General features: G+C 38.0%; 1 protein-coding gene across 4 annotated transcripts in view; it reads left to right on the top strand.

Moving 5' to 3' along the window:
- Positions 1–17,975, top strand: part of LOC122809357 — a 1,358,270-nt gene that overhangs the window by 1,208,141 nt on the left and 132,154 nt on the right. The window contains exon 16 of one of the 4 annotated variants that reach the window (XM_044080804.1): positions 11,864–12,103. The exons of the other annotated variants lie outside the window; for them this stretch is intronic. Within the exon in view, the coding sequence (XP_043936739.1) occupies positions 11,864–11,867 (4 nt within the window). The 3' untranslated portion in view covers positions 11,868–12,103. Of the gene's footprint in view, positions 1–11,863; positions 12,104–17,975 lie in introns of those variants that run through there. 4 annotated transcript variants of the gene reach the window in all.

The raw sequence follows: 17,975 nt of genomic DNA, 5'->3' as shown, positions 1-17,975 counted from the left end.
CCTAGACTGGGCCCTGTGCTGCTAATAACCTCCTAAATGCTTTACCCCATGCATGGGTCCCTACAGATTATATATAGTACGATCCCCATTATTCTTCTGCCTCATATAAAAATGTGCAGTCGAAAACTGAGCATTTTAGTGATTTGGACACTTTTTTAATGTGTGTGTTTGATGTTAATGTGGTAGTTTAGTGTGTCTTCTGAAACTCCTGGTAGTTTGGGATTGTATAGTGGTGGATTTAGAATGTTATGTACTGTTTTTTCTGCTACGTCTTACATCTAGGTTTAATTATTCAAAGAAGACAGTCTCCCAGTATGCCAATGTCATTGGGGTTAACAGATGTCAGGCAGGCTTAGTCCTCATTTCTTAGTTTTTGAGAAAATGCAGACATAAGTTACTGGCTGTACCTTGCATCAAATGTTGATGCTGTAATTATAAGTGAAGCAATGGCAGTTATTTTAAGTGATGAGAGGACTCCATAGTGTTGTTTAAAGTCATACTCCAGAATGTGTGCCTGCAGCCCATGACAAGTATGCTGACTTTCAAGTGAGATCTTTTGTGACTGATATGCTATGGAAAAGAAAGCAATGTGTTTGTTTGTTTTTTTTACTCACCTTTATTGAATTATCACTTGTAACATGGGCAATTTTACATTTATACAGAAGTAATCAAACTGTATTAACAAATTAACGTAAACATTATACTTCACATATATTGCTATATATCATATAATCTAAGCAACATTACATAAATTATTCAATTTCATACCTCTCAGCCTCTTAGATCAAGAAATCAGGATAAAATTGGGATAAAGGCTCCAAAATAGGGACAATTTTTAAATGCTGATCTTACAATCTTAGCAAGTTGATAGAATAGTAGCTTTTGCATTAGCATGAATTTTCTGAAGGGTATATGAAGTTCACACAAGAAAAAACAATCAGCAAAAACTAAATGAAAACTCCAGCCAAGCTAGAACTTCCACTGAGTGACCTCTCAATCCTCTTGTATCGGAGGCATTCATATATCCCATTCATATATCCCATTCATATGTCCCATTCATATGTCCCATTCATATATCCCATTCATATATCCCGTTCATATATCCCATTTGCCTCTGATACAAGAGGACTGAGAGCTCACTCAGTGGAAGTTCTAGCTTGGCTGGAGTTTTCATTTAGTTTTTACTGAAGGGTATATGAAGTCTGAAACTGAAATGTCTGTCATTATTTTCTAACTTCAGTCTTTAATGATTTGCCACTAATTTGCCAGAAAAACACAATTTTATGAAAAAATGGACCAAAAATATGAGGAAAAATATGGACATTCTGTGAAAATCTGTACAGTTGAGAGGTATGTAGACAGTTTCCTGTCCCTTAAACAAGAAACATCTTTATTTTTTTTAAACAAGAAACATCTTTAGAAATTAAAACAATTTATTTATTTATTTATTTATTTATTTTACATTTGTTTACCGGGCTAGTCCAACTGGATATATTTCCATTTTCAGCAGAGGCCCGGGGAGAAAAGCTCCACATTTAGGTTAGTACAACAAGTAATTCAATAAAAGATAGCAAAAAAATACAGCGATTAATAAAAAAAAGTACATACAATGCTGTGCAGATAGTCAAGAAAATAACATATTTTAAATGTACTACCATTTATTTCATTTTATTTTGTAGACTGCACCTGTGACATATCTAACTAGGCATGTCTGTTCAGGAGTAGACAGTACTTGATCAGTCAGACTGCTTGTCTCTGACTGTTGTGTCCAGTTTTGCTGTGCAAAATGGCATCCCATACAGGGAAGCTGACATGAAGTTACTGCAGGTTTGAAGATACCTAAGCCATAAAACTGAGCATTGCTTCAGTGTATACCTTAGATGCTGCTGATTCCTGCTAAAACAGTACAAGCTGTAATTTCATTTTGCTGTAATTTGGAGCACAGCAGCAGACTGATGCAGCAGTTTGGACTTTTGTCTCGTGTCACTTGTTTCTCCAGTTTTGTTCTTAGCTTAAGTGCCTCCTGTGAATTGTGCACATCCTACCTGTGTCTGTGCATTTTTTCTTTTGCCACTTAATTCAGTTTCCTTTACCATCCCAAAGACAAGCTGTAGGTGATTTGATGGTCCTTCAAGCTTCCATTAGATATGCTTGCCATGAATGAATGAGTGCATGCGTGCACATTCCGTAATGGGCTGGTGTCCATTCCCTACACCCACTGAGTGCCAGTTCAAGCTTTGGCTCCCTTGTGACTCTGAACTTTAAGAATGTTATCAAAAAATGAAGGAATGATAAAGTTGCAGCAGGAGGTTGGCATAAAGGGGTGGGAGGGGTTATAATTGTTGTTTGCCTCTTTTATAGCCACAAGGTGCAGGTGCAGGGTCTCATTCTCACATGGGGTAATAGCTTAGGCTTAAAATGGTCCACAAGTTAGTAGAGTAGTAGAGAACTATGAAACCTATATGATAAATGTCATTACTAGTAGCACTAGGCACATGTATATCATTAACGTATTCAGCTCCCACCTAATGACATACAATACTCTCAAAAAAATAGGCTCTGGCAGGTTTTATTGTTAATTTTAGGCAGGGTGGCGGTGTTCTCATTTCCAGATCATTCAGTACCACCAGTGGCATGAGCAAGATATCCTTACATAAAAGCATGTTTGGAACTGCAGTTGCACTTAAACTGTACATTATAAAGTTTGTAGACTTGCAGCTTCACTGCCGTGGCACAGAATGGTGAGCATTATTTTGACTACATATGCAAGATATGTCTGAATCATTTAACTGATTTGAACATGAGGATATATTGATCGGGAAAACTTGTTATTAGCTTACTCATAATTTAATATTCTGTAATTTTTGGAATCCATTTGAACGTTTTATGACATAATGATAGTACCGGTTTGGGGGGGGGGGGGGGGTTGGGGCCTGAACTGATTCTTCAATATTGTGGATGTGATTCAGAGTGGCTTTTTTAAAAATGTGTCTACCTATTGGATTTTCAATCAGTTATTCATTGCTTTGTTTGTTTGCTATGTCTGTCAAGGAGGTGGACCTGCTGTAAAAATTCTTAAATCGGTTATATGTGATTATTTCTGCTTCAGGCTAATCATCAAATAATGAAGGTTTTTGACATGATGTTTACAAATGTTTGAAAAGATGTTTAAAAAAGTTGATAGAATCGGTTCAAAATGTAAGTGTTCAAATATTTTTTTTCTAAAAGAGAACTTGTCATGGGGGTACTGTGATGTTGTAAATAGTATATACCATGGGCTGATTGAAAGCATCAGACACTGAGGATAGCAAATATGATTGCTGTACATCAACAACCCTTGTCTGTTTTATGAGTTTTTCTGCTTGTTATGGTCAGAAACTCCGCAGTTAAATGTGACAGTTTCTCTGCTATGATTTCCTTATGACAGGCACACAAATTTATATGTGCCCAGAATATCCATACCTATTTTAGTCTTTTTAAGCAGAGGTTTACTAATACTCAAGAAGTCATCTTGGAACTATATACAGTAGAGTTTTTTTTTTTTTGCAACGAGACTAAGGACATTGCTGCAATATACTTAATCACAAAACATGAGATAGCTTAAAAAGAATCTTGCATTTGAGTTTTAATCAGAGTATGCAGATTCTTTAACTGAATGGTCTCAGAGTTTGAGAGTTATCCGAAGGTTGAGTGATCCAATTACTCCAGTTACTGATAACAGTACGTTTTGTAAATTGAAGAAAATAAATTCCTCGTTAATTAGTCACAGAGAAAAACAACATTGTGAGACCACTCATGGTAAGGTTTGTATTATTTGGGTCGTCATTATTGCATGGTCTCTTCAATGGATTACAGCAAGAATATCTTAGACAGGGAATTCCATGCATTATGGATTTATCTGTATGTTTTATATAGAGGATTGTGTAAAATAAGTAAAACATGACAGTCTGATCATACATAATTTTCAGTTATAGCAGTGCTATTCTGGCACGGGCAGTTACATTGCTGTGTTATAGTGTTCTATCATAAACTGTGTTTGTGTGCAGTGCCTGACCTTTACATACCTCATTCATGGTCCTGTGACTCATACAATTGTATAGATCAGCAAATTAGAAGTAAAAGATAGATATTTTCACTTGGCTGCATATGACATATAAGGACATGTATTTGTTAACACAAAATGCATGTCCTAGTTAAAATTAGAAATTTATTTTAGTTAGATTATGTTGTTACACATGATTTGTTTTTAAGTAGTTAAAATGGTTAGCAGTATGAAATCTGTTTCAGTAAATCTGTTTTTCCAACGTAACATGCCTAAAATTAAGGAGAACAAAGAATACAAATAAAACACATAAGAAGTCTTCAAAGTATAACATGAAATCATACAGTAGATCGGTCATTCTTCTCCAATATTTCTACCACGTTTTGCCAAGAGATATAATAAGATGTAATCCTTTCTGTTCTTTTCATGAAAGTTTTTAACTCCATCTGAGATACAGTCAACACACAATACTTCTGACGTCCTTAAAAGTTAGAGATGTTTCACTCTTCCAGTTGGTTGTAACTGTCGTTACGTGCAATAGCTAAAAGATTCCAAATAAGTGAATACTTTGCTCTGGGTGCACATTGTGGAATAGGAGCGTTAAACAGAATTAATGATGTAGACAACTGAAACTTGTCATTAAAAACTGTTTGTAAAAAAGCAGTTCACTTTGTCCGCGGCCGTCAGTTTTAAGGACAAAATATGTAAGGCAGATTCTGCCACTTTGCACCTCCTGCCCTCACCCCTACCCCAAAACGTGTACATTTCTATTCGACCTACAAAGTGCTCATTTATTTAGTTGTTGCACCCCTCTAAGTTGATGCATATTTTGGACAATCATAATAGTGTAAACTGAAAACATTTATCAGAAAATGAAAGATAAAATCCCTTTGTCCGTTTTCATTTTTGTTTCCAGAGCCAGAGGGTTCCTTTGAAACATTTAGTAAAATTTGCATATGATTTTGTGCTTACTGCTTACATTGGACCACTTTAAAGCAAAATACAGGTCAACAATATAGGATGGGGCTATAAAGATGTAAAATAAACTGCAGCTTTTTCCTGCAAATAAATAATGTATAATTTTAATTTTTCAGTCACAAATTTAAATTTGTAACCAATTAGCAACTTTATAGATCTTTGTTGATAATTTTTGTCTTCCTGGCACCCCATTTCTGCTCATCCATCACAGTTGTGGGTTTTAATCACAGTTACCTAACCTGTTTCTGTCGTAATTCCTGCTCGTGATATACCCTTGGTTTGTCCCTGAAGGAAAGCGATTCAATTTTCAGGGCATGTGGCTTGACCGCCACAGTCAGTATTGTAGGAAATATTTCACTATTAGGCTGGGATAAGGCACGAGATTCCCTGTAATATTGAGGTGGCTGGTCATATGTGCTCTGTGATGAATCTATCTTCTTACATTTTCTTGTTCTGTAGACTTGGGTGTCATGGAAATTATACACTCTGTACATGTTACATGCTTTCTTATGGTCATCTCCTTTTCACTCTAGGTTTTTGGCCTATGGTAGAAAAGACTGGACTCTCATGTAAGTGCAGGTCCAGAATAATGATGATGTGGTTATAAAGGCAGAGGTGTCTGTTGCTTGGTAACTCTCCTGGCATTTTGTCTTTCATTCTTGTGATCCAAGAAATATGGACAAAGCCATAAATAATGGGGGCATACCTCTCAAATGTACAGATTTTCTCAGAATGTCCAGATCTTTGCCTCATGTTTTTAGTCTGTTTTTCATAAAATTGTGGTTTTGTGGCAAATCATTGCAAACTTAAGTTAGAAAACAAGGACATATATTTGAGTTTCACACTTCATACCCTTCAGAAAATTCATGCTAATGCAAAACCTGTTATTCTATCAACTTTGTAAGTTTGTAAGAACAATTTTTAAAAATTGTCCTTATGTTTGGGATGACTTTGTCCAGATTTCTTGCTCTGAGAGGTTGAGGGGTATGAATGGGGGACAAAGTCCCAAAAATAGGGAAACGTTTGAAATGTTGCTCTTACAGACTTTGAAACTTGATAGAATAACACATTTGGCATTAGTATGAATTTTTTCAAACTCAGATGTCTGTCATCATTTTCTGACTTGAACCCTCAATGACTTGCCAGTGATTTGCCCCCAAAAAAAATAATTTTATAAGAAACAGACCAAGAATATGAGGCAAAAATCTGGGCATTCTGCAACAGTCTGTACAGCTGAGAGGTATGCACATCTTAGTAGTTAACTGCTACAGCTGCATCTGTAAGCATAGGCATTCCTCCCTAGTCACTGTGCCATACACATACACATACACACCATAGTCCACATATCTGTCCTGCAAGTTGTCCTCCCATGTTGCAAGTCATATCCCTGGTGGTCTTTCATCCCTCGATCATCATTCTAGTTTAAATGCTCTTATGATACATGTGTAGTATCTCTAGTGTCTCTTGCTTCCCCCAAACCCTTGATCCCATATTAGTTTAAGTGCCCTTATGGTACCAGTGTAATATCCATGGTGTCTAGTGCCCCCCCCCCCAATCCCCATACTACTGTCAGTGCTACTAGATGAACTTGGCCTTGTGGTCATGTTCACTATCATGGTGTATTAGAGCAAGCTGTGTTGATGTACACATCTGAGTGATTTCCTGAATCAGCATGTAAATGCATTCCCTGAAGGCAGTTCTAAAAGAGAGAACGCATAACTAATTAGCTCATTAGCATACAGCATGTCTGCAAAGCTAGCTTTACATGGTGCTGCTTATCTTCATGCTAGAGCACCATGCTGCACCATGGGAGGGCTATTGAAAGGTTACTATGACATGTACACGAAGTGTACACATCACAGTAACCTTTATGAATTCCTCCCATTATTTTTAAAGATGGAGAGAGGGAAGTCTTAAAGGAGTGCCAGTCATCCCTTACAAACAAAAATAACAGAAAAAGTAGATGAGTGATGTGGTTCCTTTCAGATTTTATTTTTTTTATTTTTGTTTTGCTTTTTAGCGGGTTTGTCCAACTGGGATTAGTCAAAAAAACCTTTTTAGAAGAGGCCCAGGAAGAAAAGCTTAACTACTTGTTTCCTTTTGCCAAGACATTGCCACTCCTACAATTTCCTGGGTCACTTGCAATACAGTATGTTTGTCTGCGTTAGCTGTTTTCATTTTGATTTGGCTTATTTTATGGTTTTACTTTATCATTTAACTGCATTTTGAGTGATATGACATAGTGGACTGTAGTAATGATAACATGTTGTCTTTGGCTTCATAGAGGCCTCATGTAGAATTGTACCATGCTTCTTTTTAAACATATTACTGTATGTGCTCATGCTGCCTATGTGCCATTTAAAGTATGTATATTGTTATTAGACATAAAACTGTATTGTTATTGGACATAAAAAACAATATGTTGGCAAAAGCAAAAGTATTGTGACTCTTCATTAATAAAAGCAGTATCTGGAAACTATGGACCAATACTAAATGCCTCACCCACCTACAGTCATACAGAACACTTCAAAACCTTACAAAAAACAAATAAATATTGATAAGAACTTCTATACAAAACCCCAGACAGCTCAGCTCAACAACCCCCAAAAAACTCTGGAACACTTTAAACCAAATCCTTCACCCAGGTAACTCCACTTCTCCTAACCCCTGTCCAAATAACACTCCTCTAGAAACTGCCACTATACTTAATTCTTATTTCACTGACAGTACTAGTAAACCAATACAAACCACAAATCTTTCCAGACCTACTCCCCCTATATCTACCTCTAACCAGAACATCTCCTTCTCTCTAAAACTGATTCCCACTAGCTATTTAAAGCAGCTCCTACTAAAGCTTAAGCCATGCTTTCCTTCTGTGGATAACCTTCCTCCACTCTTCCTTAAACTAGCTGCACAATCCAATGCTCTCCCTATCTCTATTGTCATAAACCAGTCTGTATCTGAATCCACAGTTCCCACACTTTGGAAAAAATTCTATACCATACCTATTCACAAGGGTGGTAATTCCACAGATGTTTTGAACTACGGGCCTATAGCTGTATTGTCCCCTCACTCTAAAATTCTAGAGAAATGTGTACACAGGCAATTGGCTGGAAAACCTACTCCAGGAAAATCTACTCACCCCCACCCAACATGATTTCTGCCCCTACCACAGTACCTCTACTGCCCTCATCTCCTTTTGTCACTCAGTGTCTCTTGCCAGAGACCAAAATAAACTAGTTTCCTGTCTGTTTCTAGATCTCTTCAAAGCATTTGACATGGTCTCTCACCACCTTCTCCTCTCCAAAATAAACTAGTTTCCTGTCTATTTCTAGATCTCTCCAAAGCATTTGACACAGTCTCTCATCACCTTCTCCTCTCCAACAGATTGCAGTCCATCAAATGGCACTCTGAACATTCTCCCTTCCTTCCCATTCTCAACAGGAGTCCCTCAAGGGTCAGTCCTTGGACCACTACTATTTAACATCTTCACCAACAACCTCCATACCTCCTGTCCTCACTCGTCTCTCGTCCATTATGCTGACAACTCCACTATCATCACCATCTCCAATACTCTCTCTGACCTACACACCCTTACTCAGAACTCATTTAACGCTATTGAAAACTGGCTCTCTAACAGTAAACTAATGCTTAACCCCAAAATGACCAAACTACTTCTGTTCTTACCAAAATTCCTCTCTCTGTCTAAACCTTCCTTCACTATAACTTCTCTCAACAACACTATTATCAATGTAGAAACCCACAACAAACTGCTTGGGGCCATCATAGATGACCAACTCAAATTTGACCTACATGCTCACAGTTGCATTAAAAAAAAAATCACCCAAAACTTGGCCTACTTTACTGAAGTAAAAGTTCCTTACAAAGGAGTCTCAAATCACAATTGCTCATGCTTACCTTCTCCCTAGCCTCCTCTATGAGTCCCAAATCTTAACTAACATTCAGTCCTCTCTTATTACCAAGCTGGAAACTACCTACAACAAAATCGCCAGGTTCACAACTAATTTACCCTCCAACTCTCATCACTGTCAATCCGTCAGTATTTTAAACTGGATAGAGTTCCCTAAACAACTTCTCTTTTCACAACTTCTTGTCATTCACTCCCTTCTCAATAATCCCTCCTTCTGCCCTAACATTTCTACTATCATCTCTCAGTATACTCCTGCCAGACACCTTAGGAGTGTGGACCAGAATCTCTTAGATATTTATAAGGCCAAAAAAAATCTATTGGCCAAAACCTATGGAGCTACTTCCCAGCCCTATCCTGGAACTGGTTTCCCCTAGCCATCAGAGAAATAAGTAATTCTCTAGCTTTCAAAAGAACACTTCTACAGCACCTGGACATCTGTAAAAACCCTCCGTGAACTCCCTCCATACTAGTACACCTTGCTATCACTCAGGCTGTGTCCCCTTGACCTTCCATTCAACTCCAATACATCCCCCAGTAATGATCCATCCTCTTACTAAACTACTTATAGAGTAATATCTTAGTACTACATCCCACAACTTGACTCCACTTATTTCTCAAACTTTCTGTTACCTTCCTCTTTTTCTTTCTCATTCTATTTGAGTCGCTCAGTGATGGTGGTTATTATTTCTATCTAGGATATTTTCTCAAAAGGTCATTTACTGTACTTTAAGTATAATATGTCCCTTATGTATAGTATACTGTACCCAGTCTTTTGTATTTTAACTAGACTATGTTGTGAGAGTCTATATTACCATGTCGAAAGACAAGTTCGCTGAACACGTCTTAATCGACACATAAATATCAACCTCTTCAAATCCCGAATGACTGCTTCAATGAATTTTTTCCCAAGGGAAAAAAAATCACTCGGACGTACACAAACAAATCAAACTTTCAAACCCTACATAGCAGGGGGCTGTGCCCCCACCCCACCCCCAACTAAATATACCAACTCCGAGAGTACACTACAGTGGGGAAAAGGGCAAATCTCCGATGACAGCCGAGCAATTTTTTTCCCTGGGAAAAAAATTTACTAAAGCAACCATTCGGGATTTGTAGAGGTCAATATTTACGTTTTGATTAAGACGTGTTCAGTGAACTCGTCTTTCAACATAGTAATATAGACCCTGTTGTGGAGCTTCTCTCCCCGGGCCTCCAGTGATAAAGGGCTATTTCTTAGTCAGAATTTCACGGTCAACAAATGTCAAATAAATAAATAACTAAGAATATGAGCATAGTGTGATCTTCTGCAAGCTTCCATTTCACAAAAGATGATGAAAACTGCCATATTTACACAAGACAGCTACACTAAGGATGCATTTGTAAAATATATTAATTGTGAAGTGGGTTGAAAGACTAAAGTACTTAGTCAAAGCTTGATTAGTGGTTGAACTTATTTTTGCCCAAAATTTGCCTTTAAGCATCACAAATGGCTGTTCTTTATGCTTGTAATCATTGAGTTTTGAAAGAAGATAAACGTTTGCTCTAATTTGTATTTCCTTTATGTACTGAATAAGCTCTGCATGGCAAAACTTATCTGAAGTGAGATTTTTAACCATCAGAATTTGCACTGCCAGTCATATACATTGATAAACTCTAGCTGTTTGTGGAACTTGATTTGTTGTGCAAGAGCACAGGAATGTGCAGCTGAAATATATTTTTTATTTTAATGTTGGAATTACAGACATCTTTAAGAGAAGGCTCTGAAAACAGACAGCATTAATTGACTGCAAAGTAAAAAGAAAATAACATATCGTATTGACATACATGCCATTTCCGAAATTTATACATATGTGTAATATTTCATAACTTCACGCATTTGCTTCTGTTAAATTCCACATGGAATCTAATCATGGATGCTTATGAGTTATACACTTTTGTGTTACTACATCCTTCAGGAAAAATGAGTGTGCATGATTAGATCAATAAAAGTATTAGCAGATACAAAACTATGCCCACAAAAACACCTATATTGGTAATGTGACTTTTCTCCTCATCTCCCCTTCTCCTATCAAACTAGTGCAACTCTACTGTCACGTTAGTCTTCACCTCAGGCCACTTTGCCCAGCCATCACCATATGAATCCATATAACACAACAATTACACATTACATTTTAAAGGACAGTCATATGCACATTGCTAGTAATTCCCATCTTTAGCATCCAAGACGGTAACTATGATGACCCCCACCACCAAAACCACAGCCTTTATCCATGCACAACAGGCATACACATTTGTGCTAGTCAGTCATGTGGATGACAATGGATCTGATTGGAGAGTTACACTAGCCAGCTAGACTTTGAGACTGCCTTTATGTCTCCATGGTGGCCAATAGAAAATCTGTTAACCAGTAGGTCTCACATACCTATGCAGTGATCTGGTTCAGGTGGTTCAAAGACCCCCGTAAAATGTCTCAAGTTATAACATAAAGATCCCTGAGATGATTCATAAAATAGTGCAGCAGTTCTGTATCATTTTGAGGTACAAATTCACTAACTAAAATAAATAAATACAACAAAAAGTAACAGCAGACTTGTCATATGACATTACAAACTGGAAAAATATACAGTTTCATTGTTAAGCTTTATCTTCAATGGCTACATTATGTGACTTGATAGAAGAGAGTTATTTTTTGCAACAATTTTCTGAGCTCTATAGAAACAACAGAATAAAGTGTTACAGTTTTAAAGTTGGTATCTAAAAGTGAATGTGTGGGCAAAAGTGGACGTTTTTCAGACATGCAAATATAACAGTGCCACTTAAAACGTTAGCATTACAAGATCTGGACTACGGACTTGTTTACCCATTTGTCTGACACCGTGGCTTTGATTTATTCTTTTCTCTTTCTTTGATAGGTAGTGTCCTGCAGAAGCAGAGCCGTTTTTGGAGTAAGAAACAGATACGGAATTGTTGGTCAGAGAAAGAGGAAAGATTATTGGACAATGTTTAGATGTTAATAAATATTTTTTTAAAGGCTGCACATGTTTTGATTATTCAATATTAAGGCAGAATATACAATGATGCACCCATTTTTGTTACCTCTTTATTTTGCAATGTTCAATCTTTGTACTTAATAAAATAGTGTTAACACCTTATATTTAGATATACGTATTTTATTCATCAGTGGTAGTGGAATGAAGACTAGCTTGCTAAAATGGCTTGAGATTCTAGATGGTGTAAACATTGCGTATTAATCCATTATTTTAGGAATATTGCCAATATTCATGTGTTATGAAAACATGCATATATTTCTAATACTTTATGCCTGCCTATGCAATACACTGCAGAAACGAAGTATGTTTGTACAGAGTGATTTAAAAACTGACCATGTATACTTGAAGTCCACCAGAAGTAAACAGAAATGATGCTCGTGCAGGGTTTTGTCATGACCACCTTACTGGATATCCATTGTGAATTCCAGTGTAAATGGCGGATAGCGACACGTCTTGTATAGTCTGAGTAAGCACTGCTGAATGATACCAGCAAAAGGTGTTGCTTTGTGGTTGACAGACAAAGAACATACTCATCTATCATTCTCTGACTAGCTGGTATAATGTCACCAGAACTGCATGCTGGATGCGATCATAGATTCATAGGTAGGTACTAGGCTATTGGCCCTAGGGCCTATATAAGCCTAGCCAAACGGTACCCATGCTTTTGGCACCTAAGAAAATTAAATCACTGCACTTAATCTTCATTTAAGGCACCCCTCTGTGCACTTTGCATCAACACAGCAAATAGTCAGATTCTAGATGTATTACTTCTGTTTTAATGCTACTTCATAGATCATGTTCTCACATTAACCCATCAGTACTTCGAGCAGCTTTTGTTAAAGCTGCTCAGAATTGCATTGTGTATCTTGCAGACTGCTGCATGCAGTTTTTAATTGCACGCTCTTCAGAAAGGATATAAAAAGATAGGGAGAGGAGAGAATAGACCCGAAAATACAATGAACATTACAGGGCAGGTAAGGTGATCTAAGTATACAGGTGCAGATAGTTCCTGTGACTTGAAAACATTGATTCCTGCAGTAAGCTTGATAGAATTTGAATACATTAACAACCATCTTGACATCTGAACTATTTCTTAAGTTCACATCTAAGAAATGTATTACTTTTTACTGTCTTCATACCTGGTAGAAAGGGTGGTGTTTTGCTGATCTTCTGTCACACCAAGCACTGCTCTCCACCCTGTCAGTAGCTTTCTGGTGAAAGGCTTATTCTCCGTTGTCCCTCAAAAAGGTATTTATATGACCGTGAGTTTTCAGGAACCCCCTGTGTAGTACAGAATAGAGTCCCCTAATTATCAGACTGCCATTCAAATACAGAGTATGTTCTATGAGGGGTCTGTAACCTTCTCTTGGCAGCCTCAGGGCTTCTGTTGCATCATACTGTTTTCAGATCTGCTTCCATATGCAAACAGTCATAGGCTGTCAGGAATTGGAGATCGGTATTGCCTTGTTGACTGTGATGCCTAGTGTTTAATTTGTCTCTGGACAGCCATTCCTGATGCTTTACCCATCCTCTAGACCTTGATGTCTTCACTATGACAAGCAGCAATGTTGATGCAATGACACACCAGCTAGATTTTGATGCATATTAAAGCTGCTTCTTTAGTTCTGTGCTTATAGTTTAAAACAGAAAAAACTGTTTTGAAACTAGTTTCTCATGCTGTCACTGTTCTCATCCAGTAGTATTTTATAGTTTCACCATTATATAAATTTGGTTCTCTTCCTACTGGAAACTAATTCTTCAGTATGGCCACTGGGACTGTTCTTAAACTGTGTCTTTCTGAAGTTGTGTACATATTTGCTGTGAGCTGGAATACAATGATAATTCAGCATAGTCCAGTTTAAAAACATTAGTGGTATGAATGAAATAATGTACATATTGTGCTTCTGTTTGTTTTCCATCCCCTTTAATTCTAGAGAGAATATCTTCAAACTTGGTTTCCTGTTCAGCTTCATAATGCTAATTTGCCCTTCAATAGAAACAGCAAGGTCTAGCCATTATGGTAGTTTTTGGGCAAGCCTAGCATCTAAATTTCAAATTTGTCTTCAGTTTGCATTTCTTAAACATTACCATAGGTACAGGTAGCCATCTTTAGGGGTATTCTGGAAGACAAACCAAACAGTACAAGTACAACATCCAGCACTGGGGTCCCAAGGTGTCATTTTCTGTGTATCTTGCTAGTCTAAGCTACTTTATCATTACAGTTCTGACATCTGTGCTAGTAAGTTCGTTAATTATCTACAGTTATGTTTATGCATTTTATTGAAGGATTGCTGCAGTGTCATTCCTCTTCATGACTTCTTCCAGTACAATAAATTGTGAATTTCTGAGCGATATTTCCATGTTTCAAATATCCATAACTATTTCTTTAGGTTCTCAGTTTAGTTACTGCCACAGCAGAAGCAAGCGTGTTATTCAAAATAACTTTCTGTATGTTACTTTTAAGCTACACTTGACAAATTAAGAGTCTGCAGTTTACCAGAATTTAATTTCAACATTGATAAGGGACACTTGCAAAATGTCCTGTGTGATGTAACTAGGTAATGATTGTTTGTTTATTACATTTGTTGACTGAAAAGTGTTACGGAACCAAATGACCTTTCTAAAGGTGAGGCCCTTGAAGAAAGAACTAGGAAAATGCATGTATGGAACCTGGAGACAAATAACAGTGTGCAGTATTAAAAGGACAAGCCAGAAGGATTTCTGGTTGTGGCAAGCTATAAGAAGTAAGGCTGATGTGCCCTTGAATATTAGTGATCTGTTTGCAGGTGTTTTGGCATTCCATTTACCTAGTTGTCAATTTTAAATTGGGAGACTGAATTGAACGTCATCCAGAGCTTATAAATACTCAACATAGGATAGCTGAAAAGTCATACCCAAGATAAGTCGTTCGGTGAGAAAAGTTTTGAAGGAGTTGGAGACCACACAGAATATCCACTCCACTAATAACTTACTAACAGGCTCATTAATAATGGAGGTGCTTACATTGCAGCAAGATTTGAGAAAAAAATAAGCAATGTATCAGCTGTGTGTGTGTGTTTGAAGAGAGGAAAAAAATGGAGAAAGCAATACACTCTCATTCAGATGCAGTACCTGAACTGCAAAGAGACCCAAGGCAAGCTGGCACACGTATAGCAATACAGTCTCATTCAGATGCAATACCTGAACTGCAAAGGGACACAAGGCAAGCTGGCACACGTATAGCAATACACTCTCATTCAGATGCAGTACCTGAACTGCAAAGGGACACAAGGCAAGCTGGCACATGTATAGCAATACAGTCTCATTCAGATGCAGTACCTGAACTGCAAAGAAACCCAAGGCAAGCTGGCACACGTATAGCAATACACTCTCATTCAGATGCAGTACCTGAACTGCAAAGAGATACAAGGCAAGCTGGCACACGTATAGCAATACACTCTCATCCAGATGCAGTACCTGAACTGCAAAGAGACACAAGGCAAGCTGGCACACGTATAGCAATACACTCTCATTCAGATGCAGTACCTGAACTGCAAAGAGACACAAGGCAAGCTGGCACACGTATAACAATACACTCTCATTCAGATGCAGTACCTGAACTGCAAAGAGACACAAGGCAAGCTGACACACGTATAGCAATACACTCTCATTCAGATGCAGTACCTGAACTGCAAAGGGACACAAGGCAAGCTGGCACATGTATAGCAATACATTCTCATTCAGATGCAGTACCTGAACTGCAAAGGGACACAAGGCAAGCTGGCACACGTATAGCAATACACTCTCATTCAGATGCAGTATCTGAACTGCAAAGGGACCCAAGGCAAGCTGGCACACGTATAGCAATACACTCTCATTCAGATGCAGTACCTGAACTGCAGAGAGACGCAAGGCAAGCTGGCACATGTATAGCAATACACTCTCATTCAGATGCAGTACCTGAACTGCAAAGAGACACAAGGCAAGCTGGCACACGTATAGCAATACACTCTCATTCAGATGCAGTACCTGAACTGCAAAGAGACCCAAGGCAAGCTGGCACACGTATAGCAATACACTCTCATTCAGATGCAGTACCTGAACTGCAAAGGGACCCAAGGCAAGCTGGCACACGTATAGCAATACACTCTCATTCAGATGCAGTACCTGAACTGAAAAGAGATGCAAGGCAAGCTGGCACACGTATAGCAATACACTCTCATTCAGATGCAGTACCTGAACTGCAAAGAGACATAAGGCAAGCTGGCACATGTATAGCAATACACTCTCATTCAGATGCAGTACCTGAACTGCAAAGAGACACAAGGCAAGCTGGCACACGTACAGCAATACACTCTCATTCAGATGCAGTACCTGAACTGCAAAGGGACACAAGGCAAGCTGGCACATGTATAGCAATACACTCTCATTCAGATGCAGTACCTGAACTACAAAGGGACACAAGGCAAGCTGCCACATGTATAGCAATACACTCTCATTCAGATGCAGTACCTGAACTGCAAAGGGACACAAGGCAAGCTGGCACATGTATAGCAATACACTCTCATTCAGATGCAGTACCTGAACTGCAAAGAGACACAAGGCAAGCTGGCACACGTATAACAGATTACCAAATTGGAACTAATGGGATACAGATTAGTTGATTTAAAGGACTGAACTTGCAGGAAAATATAAGATTGATTAGGATACTGTACAGGGAAAAAGCATAAAACATTTGGCAGGTTGTGCTGGTCTAAATTTGTGGCACCCAAAGAAGAAGTTTCTGTACAAGTACATTAGGAAGTTAGACTACAGTGGCAAAATAAGAATTAAGAGACTTATCCCAACAATGCAGTTATGCCAGTAGAAGAACATGAAGTTCTATTTGGTGCATCCTGCCTTTCTTCAAGCATTGCGATGCTGAGACATTTTTGGAACCTGCTGAAGTGTTAAACTGGGTAAAGGCTCTCAGGAGAGGCTGAATCTTTAGATGTTCTCCATATAAAGAACATCTGTTCTTCATATGGCTCACTGCTGCATTAGCCTAAGCTGTATGGGTTATATCCTGCTAAGGATATAACAGCCAGCCAGCTTTCAAAATTTCAAGGCACCTTATATTTACTCAAACTATTATACAGCTTGAGCTGAGTTGACTAAAAGTCAGGTTTGGGCACCAAGCCCTTCAAAGCTTTCCTGATGAAGAAGGGAGTGCTCCTGTATGGGCTTTTGAAGATTGATGGTCATCTAGCACTGTTCTGTTAGACAGATAAGTCCATGTAAAGACAACAAAATTCCACTTTATGTTTTATGACAGAATATTTACTTTTTATGTGAAAATTAAGCTAGAAAAAGTGTTTTTAATTATTGTCAAGTTACTTTTGATCATTTTAAATGAGGGAGTTACTGTTTTTCTTTTATAGTTGAACGTTAACACTAATTTTAAACTATTTTTTGCATGTGATAAAAATTGTGTTACTTTACTTTTGGGGCTGTATGTTTAAACTGCCTTTTATTATGGTTTAATGGAAAAAAGGTTACTGTTTTAAAAAGACGAAAATTGTTAAGCAACCTTTGCCACCACAGTAGGCTGCTAAAGTGCCTCAACCATCGGTGGGTGACTTCTGTGACCAAAACTGGTTTCTCAGAACATTAATTTTATTCCCTGGCTCCTGCTGGTGTAGTCTGTGCAACCACCATGGACTAGGGGTTAGACACATCCTCTGCATCTGTTGGAATGCTGCCACTGTTGTCAGTCCTGAGACAAGGGGCAGAGAATGCCATTCTGCTTAGCCAGAAAGCTATGCCCATCCCAAGGGAGTTTTTTTCTAGCAAAAGTGGGTCTATTTCTTCAGAAATTCTTATAAAAAGAAAAAATAGATAACATATTATTCTGAATAGGAATCATTTGTTGGGTGCATCTTGGGGCTCAGTGCAGGTTCTTGACATTCTGGTAAAAGAAAGGGAGATTCTTAATTTTCTGAAGAGATGCAAGAGC

Source organism: Protopterus annectens, chromosome 1.part1 (genome assembly GCF_019279795.1).
Source record: "Protopterus annectens isolate FY-2018-M chromosome 1.part1, PAN1.0, whole genome shotgun sequence".
Classification (NCBI taxonomy): domain Eukaryota; kingdom Metazoa; phylum Chordata; order Ceratodontiformes; family Protopteridae; genus Protopterus; species Protopterus annectens.
Note: the sequence above shows the minus strand (reverse complement) of the source record. Positions and strands in the feature narration are given on the sequence as shown.